Source organism: Lipophrys pholis (assembly GCF_963383615.2).
Source record: "Lipophrys pholis genome assembly, chromosome: 5".
In the NCBI taxonomy this organism is placed as follows: Eukaryota; Metazoa; Chordata; class Actinopteri; order Blenniiformes; family Blenniidae; genus Lipophrys; species Lipophrys pholis.
The window spans coordinates 13,974,438-13,987,366 of NC_137628.1; the positions used below are offsets into that span (position 1 = coordinate 13,974,438).

At 42.6% G+C, this 12,929-nt stretch overlaps 1 protein-coding gene across 2 annotated transcripts in view; it reads left to right on the plus strand.

Annotated features, from left to right (window-relative positions):
• mgat3b (beta-1,4-mannosyl-glycoprotein 4-beta-N-acetylglucosaminyltransferase b) overlaps positions 1-6,490 on the plus strand; it is an 88,749-nt gene extending 82,259 nt beyond the window's left edge. For both annotated transcript variants that reach the window (XM_080463771.1, XM_080463772.1), the window contains 2 exons: positions 1,228-1,510; positions 2,334-6,490. In XM_080463771.1, the coding sequence (XP_080319897.1) occupies positions 1,228-1,510; positions 2,334-2,831 (781 nt within the window). In that variant the 3' untranslated portion in view covers positions 2,832-6,490. The remainder of the gene's footprint in view (positions 1-1,227; positions 1,511-2,333) is intronic.
• Positions 6,491-12,929: the final 6,439 nt, after the last annotated feature.

The following is a 12,929-nucleotide window of genomic DNA, read 5'->3' on the forward strand; positions in this document are numbered from 1 at the left end:
TATGTAAGTCATTATGGTGAAGGCTCAGTTTTTCCTTGTCAAACTTCTTGTGTCCTTGTTAATACGGTCTTTCATCAGTATCTATTAATATTACTAATCAGTGATTCAATTTCATCTTAATCATTGAAATAATTTCATGAGTAAAACAGAAACCCAAACAACTTGTTAATACATCAATTCATGGCTACACAAGAACAGATGTATATTGTGACATTGTTTAGGTGGAAGCTAGCTTGTCAAGTCAGGAATTCATTGCAGCATAAAAAAATCCAATTTAAAATAATATATTGCTCAAGGCCTTTATTCTTCAATAGCAGGCTTTTTTCTTTTCTTCTGATGTACAGTATTTGTTCTTTGTAATATTACGAGGTACTGTTACTCAACAATGTATATGGAAAAATCCAAATGGTGAATTTAAAAAAAAAAACTTTTGTGAGGCAACTTTGCTAATGTCAACATTTGTCCATATATCAAAATAATAACTTTTGTAAGTTTAGGTTCTGCAATTCTTCTCAAAACAATATAATGAACACCAGCTTAAAATCACTGGAATTCAAAAATTCAATATCTTTTTTTCATGATTTTGAATTCCTTGTAAAATCTTTTTATTTTATTTTTTTTTTGAAAATTGTGAATTGTTGAGGATGATTGGATTTGTATTCATTTATAAGCTATTTGCTATTTAGTTAATATCGGAGTTTGATGTAGACTGGTTGGACACTTCACAAGGCTTCGTCTCAGGCAAGGTCACGCCTTTATTACCATGACTCTAGGGATGCACTGATACCAGGATCTGGTATCAGGCCCGATACTGGACCGAATTAATTTAACTGCTCCGTGAATCCAGGAGGATTTTACTCCGAGCCGTGCTACATGCTAAAACTTTTCTGGGTGTAGATGCTACGCACCGCCCAATGCTTACTGTAGACGCAGTAGTAATCTGGAGCCTTCAAGGCTGTTGAACGTGTGCGTAGCGTCGACACAGAGGCTGTGCAGAGGTGTTTCACAGCAACGCATAGCCTTCGTGTATCATTTGCATATGGTGTATGAATTAGACTTAATGGCATTTAAAGAGTACTTGTGTCAGTACTCGGATATACGATACTTAGGTTAAATACACCAGAATATGTTGTTGCAATCTTGTTAAACCTTTGTCAGCTGAACATATTGAAAGCACCAGATGTTCGAATGAAAGAAGCCACTAAATTACTCCTGTTGTCTCCCCAGTTTTCTGAGGCTCCTTCTCAACGGTACGTACGACTACATTCGTCACAAGATCCTGTACGTGTTCCTGGACCACTTCCCAGAGGGAGGCCGGCAGGACGGCTGGATCGCCGACGACTACTTGCGAACCTTCCTGACGCATAACGGCATGTCCAGGGTGGTCGGAGCGAGACCAGATGACGTCTTCGTCATCAACGACGCCGATGAAATCCCCGCGCGCGAAGGCCTACTTTTCCTCAAGCTGTTCGATGGCTGGACGGAACCTTTCGCCATTCACATGCGCAAGGTATTAGAAAATGAAAACTGTGGGTCGTGTTGGAATTCCCTTTTTTTAAATTCTTCAGCAGTTCCACACCACTTAAAATTTTTTGTCAGGATCAAACTTTTCACTCATACGCATGCACAAAAGATGACTGTTGCTATCCAGTGGCACTCAAATATCCATTAGGAGTAATTTCGGGTTCAGTGTCTCGCTCAAGGACAATTTGATTCATGGAAGGAGGAAGATGGAGGGTTGAACCTGCATCATAGCTATTGAGAGACCACCCAGTCTATCATTTACTTCATTTACAATAAATGATGATGATTTATTTAAGATAAATGTTTCAACGTAGTATCAGCAGTCATCAATGTTACATTTCAACTTGTGTGGCTATAATTTCACATTGCTATTTGAATATGCTTATATCATATAATCAAAATTGTGTTTTGTCTACGTTCTTTTATATTTATAATGTGGCCTTAATCTGCCATCATAGTAATCACCAATTCAAATTTAGAATGCGGGATACTGATACCAGTATCGAGTATTGGGTCCGATACTGCATGGAGTACTTATTTTTGTACTCGCATACTGGAGCTTCAAGGCTGTGCGAAGGTAGTTTGCAGCCACGCATACCCTTCACGCATCATTTGGGATTGGAGTATAACTTAGGCTTGATGGCATTTACCAAGTGCTTCTGTTGGTACTCGGTATTAGCAAGTAGCTAAAGGTTAGTACTCGTACTTGTGCTTGCCCTTTAAAAAAAAAATATCAGTGCATCCCTATATTCATTCATTGAGCCAGATTTCTAATTTTAATCCTGTTTTCTTCTCTTCTCTCCGTCCAGTCTTTGTATGGTTTTTTCTGGAAGCAGTTTGGCTCTCTGGAGGTGGTGTCAGGCTGCACACTGGGGATGCTTCGCGATGTCTATGACGGCGACGGTATCAAGTTGCGCCGTCGAGAATACTACACGATGTCTGGTTTCCGCAAGTATGAGAATGACACGGGCCACATCCTGGTGCAGTGGTCGGTGGGCAGCCCCTTCCACTTCGCTGGGTGGCATTGCTCTTGGTGCTTCACCCCCGAAGGGATCTACTTCAAGCTGGTGTCAGCACAGAACGGAGACTTTCCACGGTGGGGCGACTATGAGGACAAACGTGACCTCAACTACATCCGCGATTTGATCCGGACAGGGGGCTGGTTCGATGGCTCCCTGCAGGAATATCCCCCTGTGGACCCCAAAGAGCATATGTACGCCCCCAAGTACATGCTGGAGCACTACGACAGGTACCGCTACCTCCTGGAGAACCCTTATAGCAAAGTGTCCAGACTAAATGAGCGCTAGGCGTTCCATTGGGGAAAAAAAACTAAAAACATGTCAAATAACCAATAGGGCCTCATTAAGTCCGTGGCACTGAGTTAAGAGGTCTGGAATGGTACTGATGAACTCTTCTTGGAACAAAACTTAATGTATCTCCACCAGGCAGCACTGATGTTGCAGGGATTTGAAATCTCTTTAAACAAAAAAAAAAAAAAACAACAAAAAAAAAAAATCATTATTTTGGGCAAAAAAGGGAACACTGAGTCACATTCATCTTGGACTTAAAGCGAGAGCATTGAGAGGATACAACCACTGGATGAACAAGATGATAGATTTCCTCATCCTTTCCTTTTCGAGGGAGAGACCAAGCTATCTCTGTATTCGTCACCCCACCCCTGTCCTCCCTTTCTTCACCCGCCAATTTGACATGCCTGTTCTCTGAGAGAAAGGGGCAGCTTCAAAGCAAAGCCAGGGATTTTTCATGGGCGCATGGAGCCTGTGGAGATGAGAAACTTTAAAGTGAAGGACAGTTTTTTTTGTTTTTTTGTTTGTTTGTTTGTTTGTTTGTTTCCGTCTACTAAACGTTTACAAACCGGCTGGTGTTTCCCGCTTCACTCCCCACCTTTCAGATGTCTTCCTGTCGTATCTGGTGACCTCACTTCCAGAATCAGACTCATGTTCAGATTCCTACAGTGTTGTGTCTCAGTAGAAATCCATTTGAACCCCCCACAGCAGGAGTACCCGCCCCCAAATGGGAAGGAAGGACTATGCAGGAGTTGTTTCAGCTCATACGTATACTCTCATTCATCTACGGACACATTAGACCCAACTGGGTGTTTGTGTAATACAAAAGGGTGTGCGTGGTCTGCCTCCATATCGTGTTGTGAGGTTCTGTGGGCTTGAAAACCGACAGCGAGATCGAGACAGAAGGCGAGACAGAAAGGAGGGTAATGAGGTGGGAAGAGAGCGGTGATGAAAAGGACTAAGAAGCTGACGCACGAGTATCACAGGGATGAGTGTGCAGAGTGTGTGCGTGCGTGTGAACGTGTGTTTCCCAGAGCCGACATGCAGCTCTGAATAAATCACGCCCTGCTGATGGCATCCGGCGTTCATTGACGTTATCGTTTCGTCCAATCCTAGAACAATCGGGTCTGGTGGCCGGGGTAAGACCGTCCTCTCTAAATTTTCCTCTCTCCCTCTCATCCAGCTGAGAGAACTTTGGGGTTTCAATGTTCAGGCAAGGTGGACCGCAGTTGGGCTAAATATTCTACCTTCTTCTCACAAGCCAATCGCAGACTGCTTGAACTCTTATTATTTTCCGCTCTGTTTTTACCCAGGTATGTCTTTGTTTCCTTTTGTTCCGCATCAATAGTTGGGTCATTGTTGGGTTTCTCTACACATTCCATCATGTCAAAGTTGGTCAAATCGTCCTCCAAACTCACCCACACACTCACACTGGCTCGCTCCTTCCAACGTGTATCTATTTCCTGTTAATCCTCCCAAGAATGCTCCCATTTCATTAGCAGGAGTCTGTCTAGCAGCACTTTGGCCTGGTTTCTTCTCTTCCTCTCCTTCGTCTCAACAGGGTAGGTCGGTCGTTACCTATCAATGCCTTCCCTTCGCCCACAGATCTCAATCATCTGAACATTTAGGCGTGAGCGCCCAGGCCTCACATCTTGGGCTCACACCGTCATAAACAGCTGTCGATGTGGCGAGATGCCTGAATCCCCACCCCATATCCTTTTGGCAGAAGTCTGCGATGTTGCGGACGATTTGGCAGGCCTCGCTTTACGTCTGTGGGTGTGTGTGTTAGCCCGTGTGTAATGTGGGTTTGAGGTCAGCGGGGAGCCTTGCCACGTTCTCGTCAAGGGCAGGCAAATCATAGCAGCAACATTTACTGTGCTATGGAGCGGTTAGCAAGGCGATACATGGAGCAGACAAGAAATGATCAAACAACAGCAAATGCATTGATTTTTCTTTGGACTGCAGATTGACTGGAGCCGCCATCTGCTTTTTCAACACCTGCCTGGGCTTTACACATGCTTGTTTACCTCAGCTTCAGGCATGGTGCTGATTGAAGGAGAAGAACTCCAGAGGAACGAAAAGTTTCAGGGAAGAAACGCTTGCTTAGGGATCAGGAAAGATGGTGAAAATAAATCAGATCCTTTTAGATAAAAAATTTTGAGGTAGTCGCTTTAATTTCACGAGACATTGACGGTGATCATCTCAATACATAAAAAAAAAAACTTTCTTTTTTTCAATTTTCCACCTCGTTTAAAGTGTCCTTGAGTTACAACTTCCACATCCTCCTCATTTGTTCTGTTCCTGTTGACTTTGTCTCCTAAAGGCCTCATTAATCAGACTCATTTATTTGTTACTGCCACAGTACAGCTCAGATTTTCCCTCTTGCAACTGCGACTGCACACAGTCTTGATTTAATCGAAAATAACTCACGAAAAAATGGCTTCACGGCAAGACTTTTGGCAAAAACTCTTCAAAAATGTATTAGAGTACTATAGAAACATCACCAGTACAGAAGTCAGGATCTCAAAAGAGAGTCTATGTAGGCTCAATGATTTCGAGAAGGAAACACACCAACACAACAGTCTCTCGTGAAAAACGAAGCAGTCCTCCATAGGAACAAGTAAACTCCCTTTTTGCACAATGAATGGTATTTTTTAACTTTAGGATGGTACATCCACGTTATCCAACAACGAGACCACAAACCTTGAAAAACTTTGAAAGCTTACCGAGCAGTGCAGACTTAAATCTGCGGAAACATTGTCAATATTGTCAACATTGACTAAACCGCGCCCCTGCAACTGGGTGCGCCTGGTTTGTTAATAATCCTTTACAATATGAAGACTTTGTCCTACCTGTGAGGCCTTTCTGCCTCACAGTTCGTCACATCGCTTGTTCCTTGTGGCTGTATGCTCACAGAGTTGAAAATGAGATTAGCCAGCAGGCCGCTGGCAGTTGTGCTGGGTCTGTCCTGCTGCACTCAGTGGCAGCTGTTAGGGGTTTGAGGTCGGTGTCTAAGCGCCAGACTTCAATCTAAACCTGGAGGGGCTGAGGAGAAATGAGCTTTTAATAGGACTTGACGTGAGACAACAAAAAAGAGAACGAGCATGCTTTATGAGATGGTTTTTGAACACTTCTATAGCAGATTTAGAGTCTTCTGAACAGGTGAATATGGGTGGTTGCCTTGGTCCTGGGGTAAACATTCTGACATGCGTTAGAGATGTTAAATTATGAGTTGATACATTGAGTTATTTGAATCAAAGCCAAATCTCTCTAGGTTGTACCTTTTTGATGTTTTTTTCACAGAAGTGCAACCACCGGGGCTTCAAACCCATCAAGACACCGTGTTTGTGAGTTTGTGGTAAAGTCTTGCCTAAAGACATCTTTCCAAAGTTAACTCTAAACTCTCAGCCTGAGGCACTTCTGGAGAGCAGTGAGCCTGTCGACAGACAGGAGAGGCTAAAAGACAAGACATGGTTATTTCACATTGCCGTGGAAATGACCCCCCTGGTGGCTTCATGAGAACGTTGACAGCCTGGGGTCATCAGGCCAAGGAATGGGGGTTAGGTAGTGCACAATAAGGACACACAAGGAAAACTTTTGGAGGGGCAGAAACCAAAACAAAAGGAATTTAAAGAAACATTTCCAGCATTTTGAACCCCATCCTCAAATAAAAAAGAAAGAAAGATGAGTTGCTTGTTTTAAAAATTTCGTCAAACATTTCACTTCTTGACTTCAAACCTAAGCTCCTCTATATTGGAATAAATCTCGTGTGGCTCTATAACAAGCCAGTGTAACTGCTTAAGAACATGTTCTCTTCAACATTTAGACTGCAATATGTTTAGCTGGAGTTGGTTGGACGTACGGCGGTTTTTCATAAAGGTCAGTATCTGAAGTAAACCTTTGTGACACTGGTTTTCCAACCCAAAGCATGTTTTCTTTTTATGCAATTTCAAACATTTCAAGCCAACATAACAACCATTTTTAATGTTTAGGAACCAAGACTGGTTGGTTAAGAAAGTTCTCAAAGACTGATCCAAGTGGTTTGTGAGCCTCAACCTAACCAAAACATTGTGTTTGTCACAGTAAAATACATTAAATTTAGTCAATACATACAGAAACTGTGCATAGCACAAGCCAGTTTCCCTCCCAGATGTGTTTGGCTCCTGACCAGAGTCAAACATGTAAAATGTCTAATTGCACATTTATTTTCTGCAAATGTCACAGAGTAAAATGACACAAGCACGCACACACATGCAGTGTAATACTTAAAAATAACTTTGACTGAGTCATCACAGCACCCAGACATATTTGCATGAGGGGCAGAACAGGTGGACAGAAATTCATTTTTTTTTTTTTTTTAAGCTCAACATGAAAAACAAGAGGTTGTTCTGAGTGGATAGCAATCCAGAAAGAGATATTTCAGAAATAATCCCTCCACCACGGTTCCCGGTGTCGGTCTCAGCTGACAAAGCTGGAGAGGTAATAAGCCGGACCGCACTGCTTTGATTTTTCACTTTGATGAGGCGGAGTCATCCGGGTGATAAAAGGAAAACCATCCAAACGAGGGGAGCGGCTCATCATTCCCCCGTAAAAGAACATCTATAAACTGGCGACGGTTTAAGTGAAGATGAGTTGTAATGTTGAGGGAACGGAGTGCCTTTGCTGTGCATTTAAAAGAGGCCGATAGTCTGTGTTGCTCAAGGACACATCAGATTGCGGCCACTCAGCGGGTTTTCAAGCACTGATGCTTTACGAGTGCATGGTGCTAATCCTTGGTACACAGTGTTTCCCCAATTATCTTCCATAGGTTTTAAATGTCTCCCTGCAACACCACATGGTCCCTCCAATATTTCAAGCCTCTGCAGGGGCCAGAGGGAGATACCTGAATCATGCAAACAAAACTCAATAAAGCAATAATCATGGCTGTTATGGAGGTTAAATGTGCATTAGTGCCCTTTACAGATCTAAAAGAGTTTATGCTGTGAGAGCAATAAAACGAGGCTCCCTCTATAAGTTCCGTCAACTAAGTTTCATCTTGGTTTCTGTTGTAACAGTGCTCTAATATCCTCCATCTCGGCACCATATTATCTCAGATTGGCCACGAATCTTCCATCCACAATGGCGAGATTTGACGAGACCCTTCTGAGCTTTTTGTAAATACTGCAAGAGCCGTTTTCATGGCGGGGGAAATGATTTGCAGTACAGAGGACAGGCACATGAGGGGAGAGGAGACAGAACAAAGCAAAGAAAATCCAAGTCCAACTGTGAGATTTAAGGGAGCAGCTTCAGATAGGCTGAGAAAACCTTTAAAGTATAGCTTGTTCATATTTGAAGACCCAATCTGAATCCGACCGAGAACCAAAGTGGGAAAAATAATGCAACTCTTCAAACTTCCAAACGAATCACACGATGCAAATTCACTGTCATTCATTTGTCTGTCCACAGTGTGACAGGGGTACGGTTTATCGATGCAGCTGAGAGATGGTAGAATTGGACAAATATCAGTCACATTTCATACCCATTATATATACACCCAGAACAAAGCAACATTCCACTCACATCACATGTGATGGAGGCAGTTGTCTCAAGGCACTCAGACACGCAAAAGTTCTCTAAGATCCTACTTCAAACTTATCTAATATATATTATAATCTCGTGCCGTTCAATTAAAATCCAATTAAAGTCTGAACGCATCATGGAGCAACAAGTCATAAGAAAACCAAACACAGGATTCAGAGGACTTTAAAAGTATTTTATCATAGTATATCAAATATAGACTATTAGTGAGTTTTTAGCTGGTAAGAAATCCCACCGCAATATTTGAACATGCATTGTGTTTGAATTGAGCCCAGCACATACCACTGGTGTGTGTGTTGTATATCAGAATTTATCTCACAGATGATGATCAGCATATTTCATGTTTGATTTCCGTCTTTTGGTCCAACTGTAAAAATGTCAATAATGTGGAAAGGCACATTTCTCTCTCTTTTAAACACTGCTAAAATGATAAAAGATTAAAGGCTGTCATCTTGAAACAGCGAGTAACACTTTGCTAAAACTGACTGTTTAGGACATCCAGCATTTTGTAGAATTGCAATTTGTTTGTTATTCACTGTAGCACCTACCTCTAAGAGAATATAAACACTGGTGCAGACGCAGCTAGTGCCCACATGTGAACTCATAACACACTTCTGGAGTGTCCTCTGTGTCTTTGAATGACAAAGACATGATCCATCAGGCTTACCCTGTGGTTGTCTTTTGCTTTTTCATGCCAAAATGTAACCAATTTGATGAATTCGGACAATAGATATTAACCAGTTAAAGGGTACTCCTTGATTGTTGACAGGATTTTTAAAAACCCAACATTACTAAGATGAAAAGAACGCCTCAAAACCTCACGAACATGTCGACCTTGTGAAATAATTGACAAAACTGTACTCTCTGCATTTCTGAACTCACATGATTGTACTTGAAAACTGAGTTTGTAATTGTAGAATTGCTTTGGAGGTCAGTTTGGTTGAGGATGCAGGGTTAGTAATGACGGATGCAGATGTTGTTGGGTCACAGGCATCAGTCATGGAGCCTGCTTCTTCTAGGCCCGCGATACATGAAACTAGGTTTGCCCACATGTTAGTTATGACTTCAGTAATTACAGTTTTCAGTATTTGCCTCAGACATTTTTTGCCATAGATGCGAGTTTTGACTTTTTAATTCGATCCGGCTTCTTGGGCAACCGTCCAACAAATAATGTGCAATAAACACAGCTGCTTGCTGGAGTTGATTGGAACAGAGGGAATAAATTAAGTGTAAAATGCAGAACTGTAAAGGAGACAGAGCGATGCCGCTGCAGACAGGTTTGGAGATGTGTTGCTAGGAAACAGCTCGGTGCAGGCTGCTTTTTTTTCTTTCTTTCTTTCTTTTTTTTTTTTTCTGCTGGTGTTTTCAGTTTCTGATAACAGGAAATAACCCATTTGGAAGGTTTGTGTGTGAAAGTGAAGTGGTCCGGACTGAAGATATAAGTGCTGTCAGTGGATGTTTTCTCAAGAAATATTTACATCATTCGGTCTGCCGGTTGTCTGCTTCACTTCAGTGTATCAGGTCACTATCTGGCCTGGGTTGACACTTGAGTATCAGCCAGTTACTCCCTCCGGTTTAGCAACATTTTATTGCACAACTTATCAGTGCTTTGCTGTCTTTCTCTCTAAACGCTTAAACCCCCACTGATTTAATATTACACTCCTACAAAGTCAGGAATGTACATCATCTACACTGTATAGTACAGGGGTGTCAAACACAAGGCGCCTGGGCCAAAACTGGCCTGTAAGGGGCTCCAGTCTGGCACAATCACAAAGAAAATGGTAAAAATGTCAAAGAAAACATAGATCAAACTAGCCTCAAAGCCAAGCTGTCAGGGGGAGTTTGTAAAAATATGCATGATGCAACAGCTATAGATACGCTTTTTGGACATTTTACCGTATTTTTCACCAGAAGTTTCCATTAAAATTGGATTCATGTCCAGATTCATTGTCCACCCTGAACTAAAACATGTTTTACACCTTTGCTATAGTGTTTTTTTATTTTTATGCCTTCGTGGAGAATTGAGCTCAGACTAACTTCTTTTCCTTCCAAACCCAGCGTTAACCTCAAAAGGCTCATTATATCAAAAAAGAAAAGAAAAGTTCTAGGCGAAATTCAACTTTCAGTGGTCAACAATTGGATTCATCAAGTAAAATAGAAATTATTGTTCCTGCATCTTTGTATTGATGCATTTAAAGCGCACGTGTTTCTGCAGGGCCGTGTTTCCCAGCCACCAACACCACTACCACTACTGCCCCCCCCCCCCCCCCCATCTGTTGTTGTGCTCACCGAGTAGCTGACTGGCTGCCTGTCTATGAGGCTTACATGCCTTCACGGTCCTGGACCCCCTCCAGCCCTGTGGCTTCCACCAATTGATCTTTTCCAAGAAATCTTAGCAGCGAGCAGGCCGGAAATCAAAGAGAGGAGGGCATGAGGGGGGTTACGAGTGGAGTGAAGGACTGCTCGTTTTACTAGAGCTGTTCAAGTATTTTTCTTTTCCTGCCGTGATAGTTCCGGCGGTGGGTCTGGAAAAGTGTGGGAACTTTAGAAGTGTGGAAGAGGCTTAGGTGTGCAGGAAAAAAAAAAAGGAACTAGTGTATGCATCCAATCAGCGCTGTAAACATGTCATTATGCAAGCAAATGAATGACTTCACATTCCACAAACTGCGCATTTACTCCCAACAGCTGCACCGATGTGTCACCACTGATTGGAAAGTACTCGGTCTTAGACCGAGTGACGCATCCGAACAAGTGTGAGTCTCGAGAATGATTTTCAAACCTAATTGGTCCTTCAGGCTTGAATTTGGTCAGAATAAACTGGTCTCTACTACTCCCTGATTGCCTTGAAGGGTCCGCACACTTAATCAACAAAAAAAACTAGCCTCTTAAAAAGAAATTATGAAAAATACATTCTTGCATCCAAACGTCTAAATTTCTGCCTAATATCAACAAATTTTCTGCTATGAGCGAGCAGCTACTATACTTTCTACTAAAAATAATCTTGAAGACTGACTTTTAAAGAGAAGCGGCAGTGATCATCTGCACAGAAATTGCAGCTGCTATCTCAAAATGGAAAGAAATTAAGGATACCACTGAAGGTGAGCGGGGAAAAGTTGATCAACTCACCCGTTAAAGCAATCAAAACTAGCTCCCCTCTCAGTTGGTAAAACCTTCCTTTATTAATCATCTTGTTAATAACTCCATCAGTTGGCTGCCGTCTTTATCTCATCATAAAAGGAGTCTGATGAAAGTGCGAGGAAAATAATTCACGCAGTGACGAGGCATCGCCTGAGCAGCAAAACACATTAAATTAAGCAGCAGCAGTTAGGAGCAGCTTCAAATGTGAAAACATAGAAACATCAGTATCGATGACTGAGAGACGCCGTCCGAACTCGCCTGGAATATGTAGGAGAGGTGTGCGTGCGTGGGAGCTGGGCGTACGTGTCTCTAAGTCAGGAGTCATAACACTTGTGTTCCAGGCACAGATTGTTGGCTTCGGGGAGGACGTGGGACGAGTCTGGACCGGGAGTCCATATGTTGGGAGGCGTCAGATCAAAAAGATGAAAGTCAGTGGGTCGCCGCCGAGACAGATGGGCGCAGTGACACTTAACATTCACAGGAAAGAGTCGGGGAGGCAGACGGGCCGACACCTGGCTGCAGATCCAACACCATCAGGAACTGGGACGGGATGGGGTGGGGGGGCAAGTGTTTGTGTGACAGACTAAACTACATGTCCAAAATGTAAACAAATGTTCCTGTCAACACACTTGTTTTGGTGGATCAGTGTGGATTTCTAAGTTTCTAAGCCAGATCCTTTGGTTTGGGGCGATGGTTGGCTAGAGGCTTGAGAATGCACTTAGGATTGGGAGATTGCAGGTTTGATTCCCACGGCTTCCTGAGCAAGACCATTGACCCCCATCAGCTCTCCGTATTGTGGCTGCCCACCGCATCCCAGAATCAGGATGGGTAAAAGGAATTTTCTCAAAGGGATTTTTAGGTATGATCAGTTTAGTTCGTTTTTAGTTTAGTTTATGCCACGAATGATCCACTCAAACAAGCACAAGTTTCTCTAATGGGTTTCAGTTTTGAGCCCCAACATCCTGATATCATGTTCTGACTTCAGATCCTAACATAGATTTAACATGAAGACGTCATGAGGTCGACTCTATTAAGAAGTTATCTCAAAAATCAAAAACCTAAATGCGAAATGACCAAAACTAAACCAGATTATATTAAAGTGCCTTTGTGCCTCTTCCTTCAAACATCAAAGAACATTGGGGAAAATTGAAGATTAGGGGGAGAAGGTTAATATCATGTTAATTTATTTGAGCTCCACAAGCTTAACATGAATCAGAATCCAAAAGAAATCAGCTGGTTCTTCATCCGACTCTTCAGCCCACTTATTTCTCTCTATACCACCCCCTATCTTCCTACTTGAAAGCCCACTTTGTTCTGATTGGCCATCGTCCAGGCAGCTTCTGTTTCAGCTGTGCCTAGCTTGCCAACGGCCAGCGTCAAGTT